The sequence below is a fragment of the Anser brachyrhynchus genome (genome assembly GCF_964034855.1).
Source record: "Anser brachyrhynchus genome assembly, chromosome: 6".
Lineage (NCBI taxonomy): Eukaryota > Metazoa > Chordata > Aves > Anseriformes > Anatidae > Anser > Anser brachyrhynchus.
In genome coordinates this window covers 25,516,305-25,539,533 of record NC_137700.1, presented here as the reverse complement: position 1 = coordinate 25,539,533, position 23,229 = coordinate 25,516,305, and the positions used below count along the sequence as shown (strand labels likewise).

The following is a 23,229-nucleotide window of genomic DNA, read 5'->3' as shown; positions in this document are numbered from 1 at the left end:
TGCATTCCTTAATGCAGCGGCTCACTTGTGCCAAAGGCTTGGATCACCTCTTACTATCTGCTTTTCTTTCTCATCCGTAACACATCGTAGGCTGTTTACAGGAACTTGTTATTTTGTGTAAGCTGTCTAACTCTCTACTGCATTTGGCTTAACCTTCTTGGTTCCCTTATTTTCTAGATTATCCTTGTGGAACGGATGTGATTAACCATATTTCATGTCCAAGCAGAGCAAATGTATAAATTTTACTAGTGACTGCCTGAATTTCTAACTTTTAAACTAGGTGTGCTGTTTTTATGATAGGAATGCCCTACCTTAGCTCTTAGACTGTTCTGTTTTCTGTGAGTTTAAAGCAGGTGCTCAGAAGATCTCTTTAAGAGCAATTCCTACTGTCACTGAAGCCCTTGTTCTGAGACACGTGCTTCCATCTGTCATTACTCAGGTTGGGTCTACTTTATGGGGCACAGAAGCTACTACAGATGGAGCATCTAGCATTAATGAGGGTAAAGCAGAAGGGAAGGGTGGAAGAGGTAAGAATGGAGAAGTATCACGTATTGACTTGCACCATAGGTGAGCCTGGTACTGACTCACGTTAAGTGGGGGGTAAGCTGGGAGTAGCAGCTTGGAGAAGACTGGGGGAGATGTCTGCAAACGGTGCCTACAGTGAAAGCGCTCACAATTTATTTATAGGCACTGCATCTGCTGCATATGCCTCATACGTGCCTCATGCATATGTTTGGACAGCCTCTTTACTCCTTTCTTTTGTGCTTATAGCGGACTCAATGACAGCCCGGGCGGAGAAAGGAGAAAGATGGTGGATTCTTTTCTTTCTTTTCTGCTCCCTTTGCATTAATAATTGACATTAGCATGGCAGAGAGTGATGCTCATGAGCTGAGCACCCTAGGGGCTAAGAGCAGTTGGAGTAGGAGGTAAAAACACGCGTGGCACGGGCTTGAAGGTTCAGGGGAGAGAAACCTTTGATGGAGCCTGGCACTACGGCCCCGCTCACAGCCTGTCCAACCCCCCCACAGCCTGAGGCATCCCCCTGAGGCGTGGGACTACACTACCCAGGAGCCTCTGCGCTCCTCCCCCCCGCAGCCTGTCACGTGCCCGCCACTAGCAGCGGAGTCGCTGCATCCGGGCCCTTCCCGCGCAGGCCCCGCCCCTTAACGACCACAACAAGCGCCCCGAACGCTCTCGGCCCCGCCCTCCCCCGTCGGTACCGGGAGCACCGCCCCCGGAGGCAGCCGATTGGGCGAGCCGCCGCCGAGCGGCCTCCTCATTGGCCGGAAGCTCCCCGGGGGAGGTGATAAAGGCTGCACCCAGGCGGCGCGGGGGCTGCCGGGCGGCGGGCGGGCGGCGGCGCGGGCGGCTCCTGGCTGCCACCCCGTGGCGGCGGCGGCGGCTCCGTGACGGTGCCGGTCCCCGCGCAGCCGCCGGGCGGGCGGGCGAGCAGCGCGGGGGGAGAGGGGCCGGGTCGCTACCCCTCTGAGGGCCCGGCGGCGGCCGCAGGTAGGTGGGCAGGGAGCGGGCCCCGCCCTGGTGCCCCGGGAGAGCGGCGGGGCCGCGGGGAGAGGCCGGCGTGAGGTGAGGGGCGGCGGGGGCGGGCGGCTGCTGCCCTCCTTTGTTCGCGGCCGGGCCCTGCCGCCGCAGCCCGGAAGGTGCCCGGTTGCCGGCACCGTTTGTTGCGCGATCCAGGTGCTGACTGACTGACCGCCTGCTATCGGCTGCTGGGTTTTTCTTCTCGAACGAACCGGGCCGGCTGTGCTCGGGCGTTGTTAGAGCTGTGCTCGTTTCTTCGTAGGTGGAGGACCCCAAAGATGAGCAGCGACACACCGCACCTGTCCTCCGAGCTGACCTGGCTAGGAGCAGAGCGTAGTTTCCTGACGGATCGTCTTGCGAGGAAGTTATAAATCCTTTGTGATGGCCAACAAGAAGGAGCCTCCCTTTTTCAATGAAGATAACATGGGGCCGTTTCACTACAAACTTCCTTTCTATGAAACTATGGAGCTCTTCATCGAAACGCTCACGGGAACCTGCTTCGAACTGCGAGTTTCTCCCTTCGAAACAGTTATTTCTGTGAAAGCGAAAATTCAAAGATTGGAAGGTACTCCTCTCTGTTATTTCAGCTTAAACTTTACCACTTTAGGGGAAGTCTTGTTCTACAAACGATAATTCCTGAAATCAGAGCAGAAAATTTAAATTACTTATTCAATAATAGGCAAAGTAAGGCGCTCATTTTATGGCTTTGGTTTAAATGGATTTTTTTTTCTATTGTTTCTTTTGTTTTCCTATCAGCTCATATCTTAGGCTTCATTGGAATGGGTGTTTTCCCATTTTTTCCTCTTTGTGTGTGTTGTTAGTAAGATAAAGCATAAGAAATTTATGACAAATCATGAATTGTCTTCATATTATACGGCATGTAATCTTTTTGTTGTTCAGTGGATTATGTGACAAAATTTGCTTGTTAACCAGCAAGGGTTTTCAAAACTGAGGTTATAAGCTTGAGTCTCGCAGTATGTCTTTACTGCAGCTCCGAGCACACTTTAAACTTGGTGCTGTAGCTGTTGCTTCTTAGGTTCGTTGGTTTGTGGTAGTTTGGATTGTCCATGATACCGTAATCCCAAGAGTAATTGCTGTGCAGGCCAACCGCAAAGACAGCTTTAAGTTTCTGATTTGAGTTTTGTTCAGGTGACTGATGCTTTGCTGGCAGGTGTCTGGCTGAGTACTGCTTTGTCTTAATATGATGAACTTGGCACGCGTCTTGTAAAGTGATTATCTCCTTTAATTTATGAGGCTGGTCTGTTGGTCTGGCTAATGAAAGCAGAAAATATGTGTTGAATTAGTCTTCTCTCACCCCTTTCTCAGCCTGCATGGAAGAACATGATTGCGTCTTCTCGCTCTGTAAGCCTAACAGAACTGTGTGACTGCATGAGCTGCCAGTTGCTTATTTCAAAACAAGGGTTCCTGTTTACTCAGTACTTGTCCATGGGTTTTAATGCTTCTGTCTGTGGAAGCCACCTTTTGGGAGACGTAAATACGATGCTTTAGATTAAATTGAGGATACTCTCCTCCTCTTATGGAAATCTGTGCTAATGAACTGAAACATAAGAGTTGCAACAGTAAGGGTGATATTTTGCTAGAGAGATTACATACTAGAAGCTCCGCTATGCGCATAACACCAACTGTACAAGGTTCAACAAGGCCAAGTGCTGGGTCCTGCTGGGGCACAACAATCCCATGCAATGCTACAGGCTGGGGGAAGAATGGCTGGAAAGCTGCCTGGAGGAAAGGGACCTGGGGGGATTGGTCAACAGCTGGCTGAATATGAGCCAGCAGTGTGCTCAGGTGGCCAAGAAGGCCAACAGCATCCTGGCTTGTGTCAGAAATAGCATGGCCAGCAAGGAAGTGATTGTTCCCGTGTACCCAGCTCTGGTGAGGCCGCACCTCGAGTACTGTGTTCAGTTTTAGGCCCCTTGCTACAAGAAGGACGTCGAGGTGCTGGAATGTGTCCAGAGAAGGGCAACAAAACTGGTGAAGGGCCTAGAGAACAAGTCTGAGGAGGAGCAGCAGAGGGAGCTGGGGTTGTTTAGCCTGGAGAAAAGGGGGCTCAGGGAAGACCTTATCTCTCTATAGTTACCTTAAAGGAGGCTACAGCAAGGTGGGGATCAGTCTCTGGGAGGTTTAGGTTACATATTAGGGAAAATGTCTTTACTGAAAGGGTTGTAAAGCATTGGAACAGGCTGCCCAGGGGAGTAGTTGAGTTGCTGTCCCTGAAGGTATTTAAAAGACACGTAGATGTGGTGCTTAGTGACGTGGTTTACTGGTGGACTTGGCAGTGCTAGGTTTATGGTTAGACTAGATGATCTCAGAGGTCTTTTCCAACCTAAATGATTCTCTTCTACTCTATTCTATAACTAGGGTTTACATTAGGGTAGCGATGTGGACATGCTTTTGTTTCCTGTGGACAAGGCCATAATTAAACATGAGTCAGAGAACGTGTTGAGGAACTCCTGGAGGCTAGAGGTGAAACAGGACAAGGAAAGGTGGTTTTTTTTTTCTTTTTCTTCCGTGGTTGAGTATAACACCGGGAGAGGTGTGAGCAGATACACGATACAGTGATACAGTCAAGTGAATTGAAAGGGAGCATAGGCAATAGAGTACAGGAAAAGGTAGGCTATAGAGACCATACAGATGAAGGAAAGAGCTTTAAAGGCTGCATGAAAATACCAGTGGGAAATGTGAGAGAAGAATTTGAATTTCCTGTAGTTCAAAACAGAAGACTGCAAATTGGCACACTGAACTATATCTACAGCCTATTGTTGTGGGCTGGGTGAGCCTAGCTTAAAAAAGCATCACAATTACATGAGATCAGTACTAAGGTTGTAGCTTTGTTTATTAGGAATTTGGTTTACATGTTGTAGTTCTTAGGATGATAAAGCAGTTAGTGACTTAGCTGCCTGCTGTGTTGAATTAATTATTAATAAGTAAATTTCATTAAAACACAGAAGAGTTTGCTGGTGCTTACCACTGAATTGTTAGAAGTCAGATGAAATACTGTAATACTCCAGAATACAATTAAAAGATCTGCAACTTCCCAAGTCATAAGTCACTATAACTTGGAGGGGAGAAGGCAGAAAAAACTGGTTATGTGTGTAACTGTGAAGGGAACAGAGGCTATGACAAATCCATTTTATATTGCATTTGAGGCTACCATTGCATGATTTTAAAAAAACAAACAAAAAACCAGCAGCTTCTCGGTACCGAAGTTCTGCTGTAATGTACAAGTTGAAACAATGAATCACCCATGTGAAGGGAAAATCCTGAAGTAATTTTGTGGTTGTGGTCTAGCACGGGAAGCGGAATGCTTACTTCTGTTCCCGTTGCAGCAGCGATTTTTCACTTTTTATTGCTGTATCGTTTCAACATTCATGGGCTGTGAACCTCTCTGGGCATATCTGCCTGCAGAATGCCTCCTACGTATACTGCTAGGAGACACTACGGGGCCCTGGGCGTGCGTGTTGTCTCCATGGACTGATCTATGTGTGAGGAGGATGGTAGAAAAGCATGCAAAATAAGTTCTGGAAAATGATTAGTCTTGCTGACGTCTCCAAGCACAAAATTTTAAATCATATCAGAAGTTAACAGAATTGTTCAGTTGTCATCAGCGTCTCTAATTGTATGAGGCTAATGCTAAAACTAAATCAAGAGGTGACCTCTGTCAACAACTGGGATATTGATAGCTGCAGACTGTAATAAGAATGGATAGTATGGGTGTCATGTAAGGAATTTTCAATACTTCTGATACCGTCTGTCATTCTTGGTACCTTTTTAATGATCTGATGGGAAAAGGTTTGTTTAGACAGCTGCAGTAGACGTCGGTATCCTACTAAAAAAGAGCTCCATTACCTCCAGCTGTCTCATTCCAGTTGGTTTTAGCCAGTGGATATGGGTTAAAATGCATTGATGGGTTCTAGCACATCTGAAAACTTCAGTGCAAATCAACTTGTAAATTGGAGTTAAAGCAGACTCAATGTGTGTGTTTGGATGCCATCCAGGCATTTGTCTCAAATATGTTCCATGCAAAGTGAGCACTCGGTTCCCAAAACTTTGGTTTGTTATAATGATGACTTTGGAGCTACCAGTCATCTCTAGTCTCAGATTCACTGAATGAGCCTTTTTAGGTGGTGTACTAGAGAAGAACTAGCTCCCTTTGTCTCTGCTGGTGGCATAAAAGCCAGAATACTCTCAGCCAGCAGCAGGATGTGGTATTGTGAGCAGTGCTGCCTGCTCCCTTGGTTCTACTCAGTATTTTAAATCAGGACCATGTGTTGATGATCATAGGTAGGACGCTACCTGGGTTTCAAGGCGATGAGAGAGTCTGAGATTTAACATAGGAATCGTGGTTAAAAATAGCAGGAGTTCACTAGAAGAGGAAATAGCATTTATTTTAAATGAGAATCACTGGTCACTCCCTCAGGTGATCTTTCCTTGCTTCCTCCATTGCACAAGTCTTTGTGGCTGCTGGGCTGGTCAAGGTTTAGTATTCTTCATTCAGAAACACAAGTTATTATATTGAATTTTAAGGAGCATTTAGACAGCACACGCCTAGTGGTGATTAATTTTTTGATCTGTAAAATAATTGTAGATAATACCTGGAAATATGTACGCTAATGTAGGTTACCGTCATGTAAATGACAGCTGGGGATTTTGACAGTTATAAAACCAGTACCTGCTGCTGTTAGTTGTTGGAAACCTTTGCAGCTCTTCCATAATGTAGCTAGGTAATGCGGCAAAATGAAGACCGTCGGCCCAGCCTTGCTGTAGGAGGAACACAAAGTAAATGTTTAAGAAAGTCTCCAGCAATTTCAACATTAGATGAAAGATAAGTACACTGAGTTTGAACTTTGACTTTGAAATATTTGTGTTTTTAAGTGTAGTAACCTTCCACCCACAACATAAAATCAAGCTTGCTCTGAAATCTATGGGGTTTTTTGGGGGGTTCAGCCCACATCAGTTTCTATGAGCTTACTTGGCGTGCCAGAAAGAAAAGCAAAGGAGTGAACCTTAAGGGTGTGACTGACAGGATGATTCAGAGACAGAATCAAATCCCTACTTCCCTCTTCTGTGCCCCCCTTGCCACCATTTTAGTAAGTCGTATTTTCTATTGAAATGGCTGCAGATGTGCTGACAGCCTGAAGGAACTTCTTTTCTCCCACAGCATCATTTGGCTTGCCCACTTCCATTTGAGTGTTGAGCTTTAGCTTTTTGCCCTGTTTTCCTTTCTGCTCAGGACCGATTTAGAGCAGACCAGTGATACAGTCATGTGCTGCTTCGGGAGGAGGGGGTAGCAGATGATTATCTTGCAGTTGTCATTATGGTTGCCAATTCCATGCACTGATCCCCTGTGCAAATGTCTCTTCAAGAAAGGCTTACTATAATCCAGAAAAGGAACAGCTGATGCATATTTTCTTGCACTTGAACCTATAAAGCACATACCGTTTCATTTGTGTATAAGTACAGAATTCTTAGAAAGCAGCATAAAATGGAATTAGTAATAAAGACTCGTCTGTTTCCCATTACACCAGAGTATAGTGTTTTCATCTGTTCATCAAAATTACATTGTCATTGTTGGATGAACAAAACCATGCTTCACTGCAGCACTGCCAGTTGCGAGGCAGCCTTTTTAACATAGACTCTCTCAGTTTATCAAAGTAATTGGAAATTGCTCCTTGGAGGCTGCTGAAACCATAACAAATGCAGACAGTAATGACTGTTTGTAATCAGAGGACTACAAAACAACAAAGAAAAGAACTTCACTGCAGACTTGCTGGCTCTTGCCAGCATGTTCTTGTTTTGCTTATGCTGCAGACTTGAAACATAACCAATAACCAGTTATTCAATAGCTGGCAGGGTAACAGCTATTATGTTAGTCTACTATATGAATACATTCCCCTCATAAAAGTCTTGTGTACTTCGGAGGATACAAGACTCGTTCTGACTGCCTTCCAAGTGCAGTAATGGTGTGTCGGTCATTCATAAAAGACAAAATCTAGATGCTAGCTGTGGTGAGAAAAGGACATGATGATCTTCTCTAAAACTTACTAAAAACTATGATAGTTGCACCAAAATGCAATCCGTCTTTTCCATGGGGGTGTCCACTTAGCAGGTTTTCTGCTCGTCTCTTGAATCTGCTTGGACTTTCACCAGAATTTGGCCCCCTTTTCTTCCTTGCTGGTGGTGGGTGTTGGTAGCCTTGTGCCTTTTCTCCGGTGTTAGAAGGGGCTACTGAACTGACCTTTTGCTGCTGCTTGCCAAGCACAGTTGCAAGCCTTGGGAAGCTGAGGTGTTTTTGGCGAAACAACTGGAAGACTCTGATCTTTGGATTCCCCTTTCCCCAGGTGCATTTTGAGAAGTCTGTGTAGTACTGCTACTTACATCTCCTTTTATGTATCTGAGCATGCAAATAAGCAGTGAATGGCACAATCTGACACTAAAGCATCCAAGATGAAAGTATATGATGAGATTACTTTAATGTAACCTTTTGGAAAATGTATTTATAATTTTTGGTGCTTAAGCTGAAGAGTAGTGTTTGGGCCATTTTCAACAAATAGTTCTTGGCCTCTATAGATTCCAGTTTAATTACATTTTTTCAGGAACGCACAGTGAAATCTTAATTACCTGGGTTTCACTAAGCAGGCTGAACAGAATTTACTTCCTTTTGATGCTGAAGGGAAGATTTTATTTTATTTTTTTCAAAGGCAGAAAAAGCTGTTCATCTTTGCAGTAGCCCTCATGGTTTTTGGTGGTCAGAAATGTGTCATCCTTTCATAACTGTCCTGGTTGGTACTCTATTCAAAATATGGAAAGTGGCAGCATCCTAATAAAACTGTGTGAAGACCTTGGGTTCTACCTGCTCGTGCTTATTTTCTTTAATGTGTGTTAGGTCTGTATTTAAATTACTTGACTGTATAGGTAAGAGGAAATAGTCCTTGTGTAGACTGTAGATCCTTAATAAGGAACAAATATTTTGTATGCTTGCCTCTTTTTAACAGAAGTCATTCTAAATCTGTCCCAGAACTTGAGCTGGAAATGAGTATTACTGGATATAAACAATAAAGCATTCTGATGGCTTAAAAGAACACCTAAAGCAAGTAAAAGTTTTCTAGTATGAAGTTTACTATATTGTACATGTGAACTTTCAGGTTCCAAGTCAAACAGTAATAAAAACACCTTTATTGCTGTCACCTGAGCTGTTAACCGAGCTGCCACCAGTTACTTAATGCGACCTTGTCTTTACTGTCAGTAACACAGAATGTCAGTCTGATAAACTATTCAGCAGCTCTGTAGTTAGAAATTTTATCCCATTTTTCCTGTAAGTAAACAGAAGACTCTGAGGTACAGATTAACATTTGTATGGGAAGAACACAAACCAACCCTCCCTTGACCAGTGACTGGAAAAGAGCAGGTATTCAATAAGTCTGAAGCAACTGAATGCTTCTACAGACCTCTTGAGCCAAGTGATTGAGCTCCATTTGCAAGCACAAACTTACTGAAAACCCTAACTTTGTTCTTAATAATTATTCGGTAGGTTGGACATCATGACTCGGCTGCAGTCCAAGTGCATGTCCTTGCCCTGCTTCGTTTCTTCTCTTATCTCCTTTCTCACCTCTTTTCTATATACCCCCGTGTTCTTCCAAAAGCAAAACTCCCCCAAAACCCTCCCATCAAACTCTACTTTTAATCTTTTTTCCCCCTTTAGGTATTCCTGTCTCTCAGCAGCACTTAATTTGGAATAATATGGAACTGAAGGATGACTGTTGTTTGAATGATTATAAGTAAGTATAGAATAAATTTGCAATGAATGTTTCTATATGATTGTTAGTATAGGCAATGGAAAATGCTATAAAAATGTATTTATTGTTATTTACAGCATTTCAGAAGGCTGCACTCTGAAGTTAGTTCTGGCTATGCGAGGTGGACCTATTAACACTAGAAGAGGTAGGTGTTAACTTTGTTAAAAATGATTGTTTTCATGTAACATAACTGTAAACAGCTTGCAGCTAGCTGAATTAAAATTTTAAGTTGTATTACTGCAGGAGAATTATGTTAGTCTTTGTTTCAAGAGAACTCAGTGCCATAAGAGGACTGACTGTCACCTAGCAGCAGTTGACAGTAGGATAATTCCATCTCTGAAAGGTTTTCTGTAAATGTTTAGCTGTTCTTCCCGAAAAATACCCTGTTAGGAGTCCTGAGTACTAATAAAAGAATACAGGGATATGACTTAAAGTGACAAACACAATTGGGAAATTACTTTTTTCCATGTAAAATTGAAATGTTTGAACTAAAGTACATTTTATTTTATTCTGCAGTGAGAGAATTATCCAAAATTAGGCTCTTCACAGGGAAAAAAAAGGGGGGGGATTCCAGTAATTTTATTTTGGACCCGTTCTTCTGACTCTGAAATAAACTTACCTCTGAAGTAAAAATAATAAATTTAAAAATAATTTGTGGGAGGGGCTGGCCTGCCTCCTCTGTTACTGGTTCTACTTAACTTGATACCTTTGGGTTATACAACTCTAATTGTACCTTATGCTTAATGAACTAGAGGTCTTCCAAGATGTTTTGTGTCATACTTCCCATCTCCTATTTATCTGCAGTAGGGCTTAAGAGAGATGTGTAAAGGTTTGTTCTACAATCACCAATATAGAAAGAATTTCTCCTTTAAGCTTTTGTAAATCAGGGAGGGGCATAATGTGATGATCTTACTGGGCCAGCTATTCAGTAACTTGAGTCGATTTCTTAGGCTATTCCTTCCGTTTTTTCCACACATATCTCAGTGTTGGTGGGACAGATTTTTGTGAAGTGACATCCTATACGTTAATGGAACAAGAAAAGAGAGTGGTAATGTGATAGTAAGGAGGAACAGCTAATTTAACAGAATGAACCGGACTCCTTTAATTCTGAAGTTTAGATTTGTATTTATCAATTCAGCCAGCCTGCTGTATGTGGGAAGTAAAAATACCTCCCAAGCAGTCTCCAGAATATGTGTGGTCATAATAAGGTCGTCTGTTGCTTTTCTGTATGGTTTGGTAGGTGCTGCTACATTTTTTCCTCTTATATCTGTCAGAAAAGCTGAGAGTAGGACAGTTTAGAGTATGTATGAAATGGAATAAATTATAGTTAGGTGATTGAACAGAAAGAAGTTTTCAGAGGATGGATTATTAAAACAATTGGCCTAGTAGTTATCTTCTAAACTAGTTTATTTACAAAGACTTCTTTGTTGTTTCTTAGTCTCTGTTTGCTAATAACTACACTGAAGTGTAGAGTTGCATAACTGGCAGAGAGGGACCTGAGCCAGATGTTTTGTGTGTACGTATTTAAGCATCTAACTTGAATCTAGAGAATGCCACTTACAAAACAGCAGGAATGTTTGAAATTGACTATTTCAAGTTGAATCTTATTGCTGTTGTTTTTCCAGAGGACAGGCCTGTTAAAATGCTTCTGTATCATAACTACAGTTGACTTTAGGCATGGTCTGAAAATGTGAGGGGTTTGCCAGAAATATGGGACTTCAAAGGTGAAATAATTTGGTTTTATTCTGTTTTTCTCTTTGTAGTTCCTGTAGAAGACCCTATAAGGGAAATGGCTGAATACATGGATCCTGGTAGAGATGAGATCTGGGAGAAAGGGCCATCTAACAAACAAGTTACCTTCTTGGTATATCGAGAAGGAGATCAGTTGAATTTCTTCCGTGTGGTAGACCGGGGAGATGGCACTTTAACACCATTATCTGAATCTTTGAGGTAAAGTTGGTTTTAATCTTACTGTTATTCATCAAGATGGGGATGCTGTGTTGACTTTGTCAAAAGAATATCTGGAATTTTGGAAGAATGGTGCCCTAAGGGCTACCAAATTGCAGTAACTGAGAGGCCTAACTACACAGTAGGACTTTATGGTCAGTGGTCATGCTAACTGTTGTCTATTTGTGTGTGTCAGTAAAGTGAGGTAATGCTGACCTTGTGCTTGAGGCAATTCCAGTCCCTTCCCAAAGAGAACTTTACATGAGAGAGTCAACTTGGCCATAGGGATATTAAAAACTTCTGTTAATCAAAAAAAAAAAGCTATAAAAAAACTTTTACATCTTAAGATATTTATTTAGTATTATATTTAGTATTGTATAGATTTCTCTGTTCATGATGTAAATCTTCTTTTCCGTATGGATATGGCTTGACCATAGTTTAAGTCAGGAAGTTTAGTCAGGAAGATAACTGATTAGCAGCGCAAAGACCTGATGGGGTCTGCCTGAAGTTTCAGAAAAACTGTTTTTATTTTTTGTTTTTATATGTACTTAAAGAATTACTAATAGAGCTGGCCCTTGGATGTAACTAGACCTCAGATTAGTTACTGTCGAGACCCCAAACTTGTCTCAGAATGGAAGTACTGATATAATCAAATGAATGAGACTGTCACGTATGCTACCGTGTTACAGTAAACAGACTGCTAGTCTGTTTCTTCCTGAAGCTACCAAAATTGATAAAATCTATTGGAAAAATATTAGATTGTCTTTATACTGCAGCTTTTGGTCAGGTTTCTTAATTTCCTGAAGAACTTAATATTTGTACAGGTGTAAGAAAAGGAGTTGTACCGTTGTAGGGACTATCTGCATTTTCTCCAAGACTAAGGTTTGCAGTGTTTTAAGTAACTCTTCTTGCTCCTGTTTGAAAGCAATGAAAGCAAGGTCAGCTTGTCTCACATTAGCAGAATTCAGTGACTACAATTTATAAATGGTTTTGTTTTATAGTTCTCCAGATCATTTTACTTTGCCTGCATTTACGTTAACGGTTAAAACTTGACAAGGTGTAAATACATTGATTATTGTCTCTGGGTTAAAATAAAATACCTGAAATTGTGGTAGAGCACTGGTGGCAAGAAAAAAGTGTTTTAACAAGATATGGATCATCTTTGAAGCACACGTTTTACAAGCAAGATCTCAGGAACGTTGATACCTGTGGACAAAGTCAGTTAAAAAATGGACTATAAGAGCAAAGATCCCTGTCCCAACTCTCATAACTTTACAATCATGTTAAAGGAAAAACTCCTTTATTAGCCCTTTTTTGGTGTTTTTTCTCTTATTTAGTCAGAAAATGCAAGAAAAAGAGTAGCAGTTTTTTGCATAAAGGGGAAGAAAGGAAACATGACTGTTGCATCCCTTTTCTTTCTATCCTTTTCTTGAATGAAGGGGAGTTCAAAGAATGGGTCTGAGTAGACAGCTGAAGTCTTTGCAGATTTAAAATTCTGAAATAATTCTATAGTGTTGGTTCTTTACCAGGAGAGGTATGTAATGTTTATACTGACCGTTCCCATACAGAGCTGTTCAGTTTCTAGTAAGAAATGACTGGGCTGTTCTGCTGCCATCTTGTTCTTAAAAATCTGTCTCCCAGCTGTGTTGCCTTCTGAATTTTGCTACATTTTAGGAAATGGATTGGGAGAGTCAGTACAAACACACTGGCTCTTGACTAAAGCCAACAGAGTATTTCCAAGAATCAGGTAAGATGCCAGCTTTAATTAGTGGAAAATTTTTTGGTACTGACTTTCCCACGACCCTTAATTCTTCCTTGGTCTTATTTAGCGAGAAGAAACTTTTGTTATATCTCCTAAGACATTTGTATGAACACAAGGGAATTGTCTGATTGTCACCATTTCTAGTTGTTGACAGCCTAATGGAAAAATTAAAACATTCTAAGATGTACTATATACAGTGTTGAAAATGCATCAATTTGTAGTGAATAGACACTCCTAATCGTTCTTTTATTTCTCTGTCAAATGTTGGATGTGTGTTGGTGATTAATGCTTCATAGGAAAAACAATTCAGATAATGACTTTAAAACATTGTCTTTTTCCATTCTGTATTCTAACAGAATGCAAAACTTCAATGTGATGCTGTAAATTTCCAGTGACTGAGTTAAAATATTTTGTCTTAGGTCTAGCAATTCTAATCTGTATAATTTTTTTTCCAAATGTGAGACTTTTTGGAAACCTAAACTGATCCTTTTTTATTTTTTGTTTTTATTTTGAAAAGGAGAAATAGAATATCACATCCACATGGGTGACCCCTCCATTTCCATTTATGGTGAGAACACCCCTCAGGATGGATAGAAATTTGGACTTTCCTTCCATGCCAGTGTCTGGTTAATTGGAAAACTGATCAGCTTGTTGTCTGAATCACACTGTTAACAGCTTTGGCCATACCTTCAGGAGACACTTGTGGAACTGGATATTCCCTCTGTGGGGAAAATATATAGTGAGTGTGAACCAACTGTATATGGTATAAAAACTTCCCAGAAGTGGGGCTATGTTCTGGTTTCAGCATCAGCACTTTGTGTGAGCAGTCTAATAAGGAATGCTTATTTTCTAAAATAAATGGATTTGAAATGTCTCTGCAAACGATTTTACGTAATGCTTTGTCAACAGATCACCTACGGATTTGACTTTCTAGTTGTGAGAATACTCTACATTGAAAACAATTAAATTACTTAGAGGGTGAAAACAAATTTCTTTTATTACTTTCAGTGGTGGTTCAGTGTATAACTTATATGCTGATGATGAAGATGAGACGGAGGCATCACCTTCTGGCCAACAGATTATTGAGAATTCAATTACTATGAATAAAATGAAACTGCTTAAGGCAAAGATGGAGAACATGAATCTAAGTAAAAAGGTAAAGCTATGATTTCAATTCTTTTATCATTAAATGGTTTGTACTTTCCCAATACTGGCTTTTCTAAAAAGCAGGTCAGATACTTTACTGTCTTGGGAAGTAGAGTGATAAAAGGGTATATGGTTTAATATCTGATTAAGAAAGAAGAATGCTATTTTATTAAAGTTCTTCTGTTGTGGGGCATAGCCTTTACCTGGATCAACCTGTCAGGATACGAAGAATTCACTACTGGTCCTGGATATGTGTTTGTTTTGGTGTTCTTTTTATGTGTGTGGTTTTTTGTTTGTTTTATATATATTATGTTTTAAGTAGTGTTGTTTTACATCAATCCTCTGGTAGAAAACAGTGTTTCTCTTAAATGGAACTTCTGAACTTGTTCTTAAGTGGAACTTAATTTTAAAATTGCGATTAGAAATACTGTAACTAAAAGGCCTGTAAAACTAAATACAAGGATGAGATTGCCTGGCAGATAAAAATACAGGTGGCGTTCAGGAGATCTGGATTAGTAAAATTATTTAATATCTGTCTTGGTTCCCTAGATGTAAGATGAAAATATTACACTTCTTCTTTCGTTGTTGGTCTTGGCTGAGACCCTAAGCTCTTCTGGATAACTTTGATGGCATTCTGGTTTCCCTTTTCTTATTCCTCTGACACGTGGCCTTTTCTGATTGTAATCTTTGATTTTAATATTGTGATGTTACTATGAAATTTTGGTGGTTAGCAATACGTAAGAGAGTAGAGTGAATGATTTGGTGGTCATCTCTGGCCATATACTGTCAGAATTCGTGGGAATATGATTTCAGCAAGGTCTTTGAATGCTTCCATAATTTAAATACTAACTGTTGTTGTGTGTTTTTTCCTTGTTTTTTAATAGCCTAAAAAAACTGTCAAAGTGAAACCTCGTCCTCCAACAGCTCCTCGACCGTCTAGTGGCTCAGCAGCTGCTGCTCGTCACCGGTTTTTAAGAGTGCTCCCCCATATTGGACAGTCCTGCCTACCTCCTCCTGGGAATTCATATCCTTCGGAGTCTTCCCAAAATGCACTTTCAGCGTTGGCTTCTTTGGCCACTGCTGGTAGAACAATGCCATCCACAACTAATGACTTTCTTAAGGAAGATGACACTTGGCAGAGTGCCTCTTGGTCTCGTTCGGTTAGTAGCATCAGGTTACCACCAAAAATATCTCGTGTTGAACTAGAAAATGCAAAAGTACCTACAAATAGTATTCTGACTCCCGTTTCATCTCTGTCTGCAAACTTGGAAAAAGTATCTGAAAATGTGACCTCAGCAAGTGAGGAAGATTCTGTTTTGTATCCAAATCTAACAAATGTAGAACTGTATGGAACAGAAGAAAAACTTCTATCTGAAGCAGATGCTTTTGCTTTGTTAACAGAAGCAAGCACCACCGAGCAGTGTAGTGAGATATATGATATAGGAAAAGTGAACCCAGAACTTGAACTGTCTGATGGAGATGAAGAATCTAAGGTTTTAGAACAGCATAGAAAACCTATTAGTAAAGTGCTGAGCACTGCAGCAATGGGGACTGGACTTCTCAGTACTCATGAACTAAGTCCTCGGAAAAATTCGCTTTTGTCACCTCTTCGTTATTCAGCACAAGTGACACATCACAGTTCTCTGAAACCACAAACACAACCCAAATGCTTTGAGGCTGATAACTTGAGATCTACAGCCTCCCCAAATGTGCTTCGATCTTTGGAAGTCCGTAGTATAGCAGACTCCTCTTTTTCTAGGACTACTAGATTTCATAGCATGAAAGTAGATTCACTTGGCAAGAGACCTGATGTAACTGCTAAAGCAGAAGCTAGGGACATCACAGATGTGACTAACAAGGCATCCAAAGAACCTGTGAGTTCTGTAAATAACTTAGGATTTCTAGCTTCGCTGGCCCGAAGCGCAAACAGGGAAAGTTTACAGAGTTCCTGTGGGACAGGCAGGTTTCGGACTTCTGGTATTGCACTACCTACAAATCTTCAACATTTTCAGGAAGAAAGCTTTAGGAAAACTACTCCTCCAAATGAAGCTGCTGAATATATTCTAGTGAGTACTAATACCCCTAAAGGAGTTGGGGTCTTCCTGTCCCTTCTGGTGTTGGCATTATCTAAGCCGTACTTTGTGTATGTCTATGTGTCTTTTCAGGGAACGCAGATGGGGTGGGGTGCATACATAAATCTCTACTAGTCTAAAACTGTTTTCTAAATTCCTGTTGGTATATTAACTGCATGCTTATCTAAATGGGTCCTAGAAGTAATTTTTCTTAAGAATTAAAGTGGTTGTTTAGTTCACAACTAAAATTATTAGCTATTGTAATGATAAAATTATGACTGAAGTGTCATCTTACTTCTCCTGCTGCTCGCTAATTGCCACTTAATCCAAAGTTTTCCCTGTGACTGGCACCATATGCTCCTAGCTTCAGATCTCTAATGTACTTTATTGTTTTGTATGTTGTGAAGTACAGGGAGATTATTAATTTGAGTAAGGCTTTATATTGTAGAATTTTAATTTCTTCGTATGGAAGTGTTGGACTGTTTTTGTAAGTCTATTGATTGATACAGCATTGGTTTCAAACAATTTGATACCAGACTGCCTAATCTTTCATTTAATTTCCATCTGCTAGTAATTTCCTTGTGGAATTTTTTTTTAGTCTGCTCATGCGCTTGGAATGAATGGAATTAACGCAGCTGTAGGGAAAAGAGTAGGTAAGTAATATGACTTCAATAATAATTAAAGATGACTCCCCGATATTTTCTGATTTATTACATATTTAGAGGGCAAGGATCATATTTTTGTAAGGCATACGTCTTTGAAAGTCCTTGCTGTGTTATACTTCTGTAGCATGGTATAACCTTAAATATTTTAAGCAATTCTTTAATATACAGATGTCATTCTGATCTTGGATAGATATGGCTGTGACTCTTCCCTAGCATTTTTTAATACTTAATGAGTGCTGCTTGTCGTCGTTAGAAATAAAACATGACTTTCTGCTCTGAAGTTTCCAAAAGACCAGTTCTGCGAATACTTCTGAGTGTACTAGAATCAGAGGGACCATATTCATTGGTAGCATTTGCTCTAGGACTACAGCCTTAGCCAAAACAATTCTGCAAAAGGAAAGCGGGGAGGACATGGATACCGAAGACCGTTGATATGCTGATTTTTTTATAATTTTGCTCTTTCTACCCTAGTCTTGTTAACTGTATTGTGTTTAATGCTTAACATCTACTGAAAAAGGATATTATTTGCCTAAATGTGAACTTATGTGATTATTTCTCTCAGGAGGAATGAAGTTGTCTAGAGGAGCACTAAAAAACTCTTAATCCATATGAGTTGGTCTCTAGCCTGAAGCATCCAGGCTGTATGTCTTGGGTAGAAGAATGGTCGTGAGCCTAGACCGTATTATCTCTTTAGGAGTGTAAAACAGTTCAGGGGATGTATCTCCTGACTTCTCTGTGGAAAAATGCTTGGCCAAGAAAATAATTGTCCTGGGTGTGTTCAAATGCCTATGTAGGTAAAACTGTACTTGCTGAATCTTGTGGTGTTTTATCCTCTCCCCATGGATATGTTAAACTGGTAAATACAATGATTTGCTTCCACATCTTCTGCAGTCAAAATTAATAAACACATCTGTCCATAAATTCTCCGTGGCCAAAGAGGTGATGCCCTAACAGGCAAATCTGCAGGATGGGGAAGCCTACCTTTTTGTCACCTGCTCCATTTTGGATAGAACAGTGATGAAGAGATTACTCTGGACTATTTTGTCAGACAAAAGTGTATTTTCCAAAAGGTTTCAGGCTTGTGAAAGACTAAGTGGGTGTCATTATGTCCAGTGGAAAGGGACCTGGGGGGATTGGTCAACAGCTGGCTGAATACGAGCCAGCAGTGTGCTCAGGTGGCCAAGAAGGCCAACAGCATCCTGGCTTGTGTCAGAAATAGTGTGGCCAGCAAGGAAGTTACTGTTGCCCTGTACTCAGCTCTGATGAGACCGCACCTCGAGTACTCTGTTCGGTTTTGGACTCCTCGATACAAGAAGGACATCAAGGTGCTGGAGTGTGTCTGGTGAAGGGCCTGGAACACAAGTCCTGTGAGGAGTGCCTGAGGGAGCTGGGGTTGTTTAGCCTGGAGAAAAGGGGGCTCAGGGAAGACCTTATCACTCTCTAGTCACCTCAGAGGAGGCTACAGTGAGGTGGGGATCAGTCTCTTCTCCCAAGCAACAAGCGGTGAGAAAATGGCCTCAAGTTGTGCCAGGGGAGGTTTAGATTAGAGATTAGGAAAAATGTCTTCACTGAAAGGGCTGTGACGGGAACAGGCTGCCCAGGGGAGTAGTTGAGTCGCTGTCCCTGAAGGTATTTAAAAGACACGTAGATGTGGTGCTTAGTGACGTGGTTTACTGGTGGACTTGGCAGTGCTAGGTTTATGGTTGGACTAGATGATCTCAGAGGTCTTTTCCAACCTAAATGATTCTGTGATTCAATATCATGCATGCTCTTGGGAGAAAGGTTATTGGTAATAATCACTTATGTAACTGGCCAAAGAACAGGTTTAGTTTGTTATCTTAAGGCCTTGATTTTATTTATAGTTACTTCCTGTTATAATTGCTGTGGGACTGTAAATTAGAGAACAGGTGTAGCATTTTTCTGTTTTGGTATGGCTCACCATGAGGACTGTCTTCAAGCTCTGTCTTTTTCACAAACTGGGCTAACTGATGCTTCTGGGATAGTATGCTTTTAGATGATGAAGTAGATGGCACTGACAAACGTTGCCTGGAAATTGCTATACTGGATAGCAGTGGGATGATAGCACTGTTTGGGAAATAGGACTGCAATGTGTAGTGACTACCTGGTGTTAACTGTTGCATGCAGCTACTGCACCTCAGCTGAGAAACGACTGTTGGGATTAAGGTGCACTGCACAAGGACCACTTCTCAGCTCATGAGGTCATTTTTTGGGCAGCATCCTGACAATATAGTGATTCAAGTACTGAAAAATGTTTGAGAGACTGTGTTGCATGTGTTCATTATCCTAGCATACGGTAAGCATGCATGAGTAAGAGCTTATTTCTGCAGAAGGAAGAAAGATGATTTTTCTTTATGTGCTCACCAGTTCTGAAGCAACAGCCAAGAATTATAGGACAAAAAAGAGTAAAATAAGCTTCTAAGTACAGAAGTCTAAGGAACATCCACAAAGTGCCTTATGAAACCTTCAAGCTAAGTGGAGGTCTGTAGTCTAATAATGCACTTTTGTTGCAATCATGGAGTACCGGCAAGGTTTTAAAATGTTGCTATATTTATTTGACAAACTTAGATACTTAGATTGTTAGATACTGCATATACTAGATGCTATGTACTTGAGCGTCCAGTTGATTCTTCGGAAAGCTGTTGTGTGGGGTATTTTCCCAATTGCATTATGTATTTTCATTTTTGCATTTGGGAATAGTATTAGGAATTGTTTGACTTCTGTAACTTTTTGCTTATGTGAATTTTTAACGTATAAAAAATAGTGCATTGGACACCTGCATCGCACTGCCTTTTCCAAAGGTTATCCCGAGTTGGAAGGGACCCATAAGGATCATCACCATAAGGTTCATAGGCTTGAAGTGTGTTCACTGTTCTCGCTTTTGTGGTTTTGCTCCCTGTTTAGGCTTGGGGGTCCCACCTGAAGTATCCTAAGAAATGCAGATTGAATTTGGATTTCAGAAGAACGTTTAAGTAGTTTGTGGTCAGGAATAAATAAAATTAAAATGTCTTTGCTGTTTCTCTACTTCTGAAAGCAGGTGAAGCAACCCATCTTCCACCTGTGAATGGCTCAGTTCAAGCAAAAAAGAAAATTACAAAGCATTGCTTTCTTTGTGGCAAGAAAACTGGATTGGCAACCAGCTATGAGTGCAGGTAGGCTGCGTATATAACCAGCTGTTGTTTAAAATGGATAGCTGGGTAAACCAAAAGGTTTTCTGGGCTGCACGATACTCCTTGAACATAGGAAATCAAAAGAGAATTTACAAAAGAAGTTGAAAGAACTGTTTGCAATTCTCAGTTCAGCAAAACTCCAAGAAATAAAGCTCAGGAATGTTGTACTCGTTCTGCTGTTGAGGTGTACGTTCTCTGAGGAAAATCAAGAAATGCAAGTTATCAGGAAATAATGAAAATAATGAACATGTCATCATTCTTTTTTTTTGTGATCATATAATACAGAAGACTGGTGAGGGGAGAACTTCCTGCAGATTTATGTCCTGAATAGTTTATCAACAATAATTATTAACAACTTGAGGAAAAACTTTTTTTTTTTTTTACAATTTAAGAAAATCTCCCTCAGATTTGGCCCTACTTGTAACACATCTGCACCGTTTGATTGCCTCTTACAAATTTCTATTTGACAACTTGAAAATTCATATGTGTTCAAATTCTTGTGAAACTTCAGTCATCTTTAAGTGCCTCAAAAGCAGAATATAAGAGTGCTGCTCCCCCAAGTCATGGTTTGTAGGCAATGTAATGAGATTTGGCGCTTGGTGGTGGGCACTGAGATTAAAAAAAAAAAAAAGGCAAAAAGCACTCATTTGCTCTCAGTTCTCAAAGCTGTGTTTTTCCTAAGATACTCTTTTCTCAGTGTGATTTCCCATGACCTAGAAAAAGTTAGAAACTGCTGCACTGAGGGCTGCATTTGAAGATGATCTTGGTTCATGGCAAACAGCAGCAAAATAAAAGACTTCTGCCATTGGGGAATTGTGATGGGGAGTTTCAGGGTGAGGAACTACCTTCTTACTGACTCTTCAGTTTTTATGTTTGAAACAGTTTTGGACAATATAAAACTTATTACTGAGCAAATAGATGTAAGTTCTTCTAGAAGTAACTAAGCAGCTTGCTAAGGTTAAAAATGAAGTACATCTCCAGCCATACGACCTCTTACTAGAATGGAACATCAACCAAATGGAGAATATAGTCATATGAGAGAACTGGTGATTACAGGACCAAGAACCAAAGAAAAACAAGTTTGTTACCAGGCACACAAGCCTCAGGAACAGCTGCAAAGTTTATTGTGAACCCAGATAGGTAGATAAATAGAGAAGTGCAGTCTAATAGTGTGATATGTTAAGGTGGATAAGTAATGCTCAGTCTGTTTAAAGAGCATTCTGATTTTGGATGATGTCATTGCTTTACTGTCAAGAAGCAACTTAGTCAAGTACGTCAGGCAACAGGACACTAATATTGATTTCCAAGCTCAGATTAGGTACAGCATATATGGTACCATTTTTCCTGCTAAGAGTCTTAGCTGGTGAGCTGTCAAAGCAAAATTATCATCTTAACTCATTCAATTTGCAACTGATTCTGGAATGATGCATGCTTAGCCGATCATATAGGAAGCTATGTTCCCTATAGTTCATCTGTCATCTTTACAGCTGACTAAATTGGTAATTACTAATCTGAGTTTATGCCAGGCAGAAATCATGCTGAACTAAACATCTATTTTGGTGGTCTCAATGATGTGGTGTTTTTTATTTGAAATACATTGTGGCTTTCACCTAATGCCATTATTTTAGTTCCACGTTTTTGTCCTCCGAAGTCTACCTACTGATGTTGTGTGAGGTCTTTAAAAAGAAAAGAAGGAAAATAAATGAGAGCCCATCGTTCTTAACTTATGTGTTTGTGATCCTTGCTATAGCTGATTCCTGGTATACTGCTATGGTTTAATTTACCAGCTGAAGAGATCGTTGGGTCAAAACTGCAGCATTCAGTGACAACAATGTCATTTTGATTACCAGTTAATGTTATCAGTCAAGGATAATCGGAATCTAAGCAGTTACGTCAAACAAAAAAGACGTGATTAAGCCAAAGGGTTCCCAGCATGTCAGAGAGTTAAAAGCTTCTAAAAGCTTGTAACTTCTAATATTCTTGATTCTTCAGATGTGGAAACAACTTCTGTGCAACTCACCGCTATGCAGAGACTCACACCTGCACCTACGACTATAAGAGTGCAGGGAGAAGGTATTTGCAGGAGACCAATCCCGTCGTTAGTGCACCAAAGCTTCCCAAAATCTAACATGGTTTTGCTGCATGTGGCCGTTCTGCCATTGAAGAATTATTACATTGAGAGAAGCACTTGCTTAAACTGCGTAATTTTGCCATGCTCCATATCTAAAGATTTGCCAAGTAACAAAAGCACATGAGGATGCATCCTATCGAAGAATAATGTGAACACTACTGCAGTTAAAACTTTTCTTCTTTAGTGAATGAAAAGTTAAAGATAGTTTTTAAAAACTTACACTATGAATTAACTGTTACTGCACGTCTTGTGTTGTGTTTTATATTTGGAAAAGCTATTTCACTAGACAAGTCTTTAAAAGATGCACTTTACTAACTACATTTACTGTATAACCAGACTTGAGGGGGTGTTGTAATGAGGGTGTCATGTAATGTCTTCTGTACTCTTGCGTTTTTTGTCCATTGCGTGGTATCTAAGTTATTTCACTAGAATGATCCTCCTCCCTCCCCTTTCTTCGAAGAGCCTGTTTTGAGATATCCGAGGTGGTAGTGCATTCTGCCCCCTGTTCCATTCAGATTGGTATTCATACACTGTGTATTCATTCTGAAAATAACATATCATGTTAATCACATTTTCTTAAAATAATACTGTTTATATGACAAATTTGTTTTTAAATAGAAAATCTTCCCCGTTGTTGACATTAAATATAAGGAACAACTTATTTTAACTTTTTTTGTAATCCTAGATTTTTTTAAGACTTCACAGCCTGGTTTGTTAAGATGTCGAATGCTGTTACTGGAAGAAATTCTAATAAATATTAAATTTTATTCTGGTTTATGATCTTATAGATGCACAAAATAACTCATCCTGTTTCAAAGCACATTCCTAAATTAAAAGTTGGGCCTTGTTGGGGTGGGGAGAAGGGGATATTTTTACATCTGTATTTTTCAGAAGCACTGGCTCATCTCTGTTCCCACTGAAGCCACTGAAGTGGCAAAATTCACACCCATTTCATTAGAAACAAT

The 23,229-nt window shown here is 40.4% G+C and overlaps 1 protein-coding gene across 7 annotated transcripts; it reads left to right on the top strand.

Moving 5' to 3' along the window:
- Positions 1 to 502: 502 nt before the first annotated feature.
- Positions 503 to 23,031, top strand: ZFAND4 (zinc finger AN1-type containing 4). Of its 7 annotated transcripts, none has more exons than XM_080597131.1 (10): positions 503 to 1,303; positions 1,802 to 2,104; positions 9,260 to 9,335; positions 9,431 to 9,498; positions 11,117 to 11,303; positions 14,071 to 14,218; positions 15,093 to 16,274; positions 16,879 to 16,933; positions 19,998 to 20,115; positions 22,126 to 23,031. In XM_080597131.1, the coding sequence occupies exons 2-10, from the start codon at positions 1,921 to 1,923 to the stop codon at positions 22,259 to 22,261; spliced, it is 2,154 nt and encodes a 717-aa protein (XP_080453257.1). In that variant the 5' UTR covers positions 503 to 1,303; positions 1,802 to 1,920; the 3' UTR covers positions 22,262 to 23,031. The 7 variants fall into 7 exon arrangements, with proteins under 7 accessions (XP_080453257.1, XP_080453259.1, XP_080453256.1 ...); XM_080597133.1 differs by lacking the exon at positions 503 to 1,303 and adding an exon at positions 1,330 to 1,509 and having other exon boundaries at positions 20,001 to 20,115; XM_080597130.1 differs by lacking the exon at positions 503 to 1,303 and adding an exon at positions 1,330 to 1,509.
- Positions 23,032 to 23,229: the final 198 nt, after the last annotated feature.

Coding starts and splice junctions, on each gene's coding strand:
- ZFAND4 (XM_080597131.1), top strand. CDS start 1,921: ATGGCCAACAAGAAGGAGCCTCCCTTTTTCAATGAAGATAACATGGGG. Junction 14,219..15,092: donor ACATGAATCTAAGTAAAAAG/GTAAAGCTATGA, acceptor GTTTTTTAATAG/CCTAAAAAAACTGTCAAAGT. Junction 16,275..16,878: donor AAGCTGCTGAATATATTCTA/GTGAGTACTAAT, acceptor ATTTTTTTTTAG/TCTGCTCATGCGCTTGGAAT.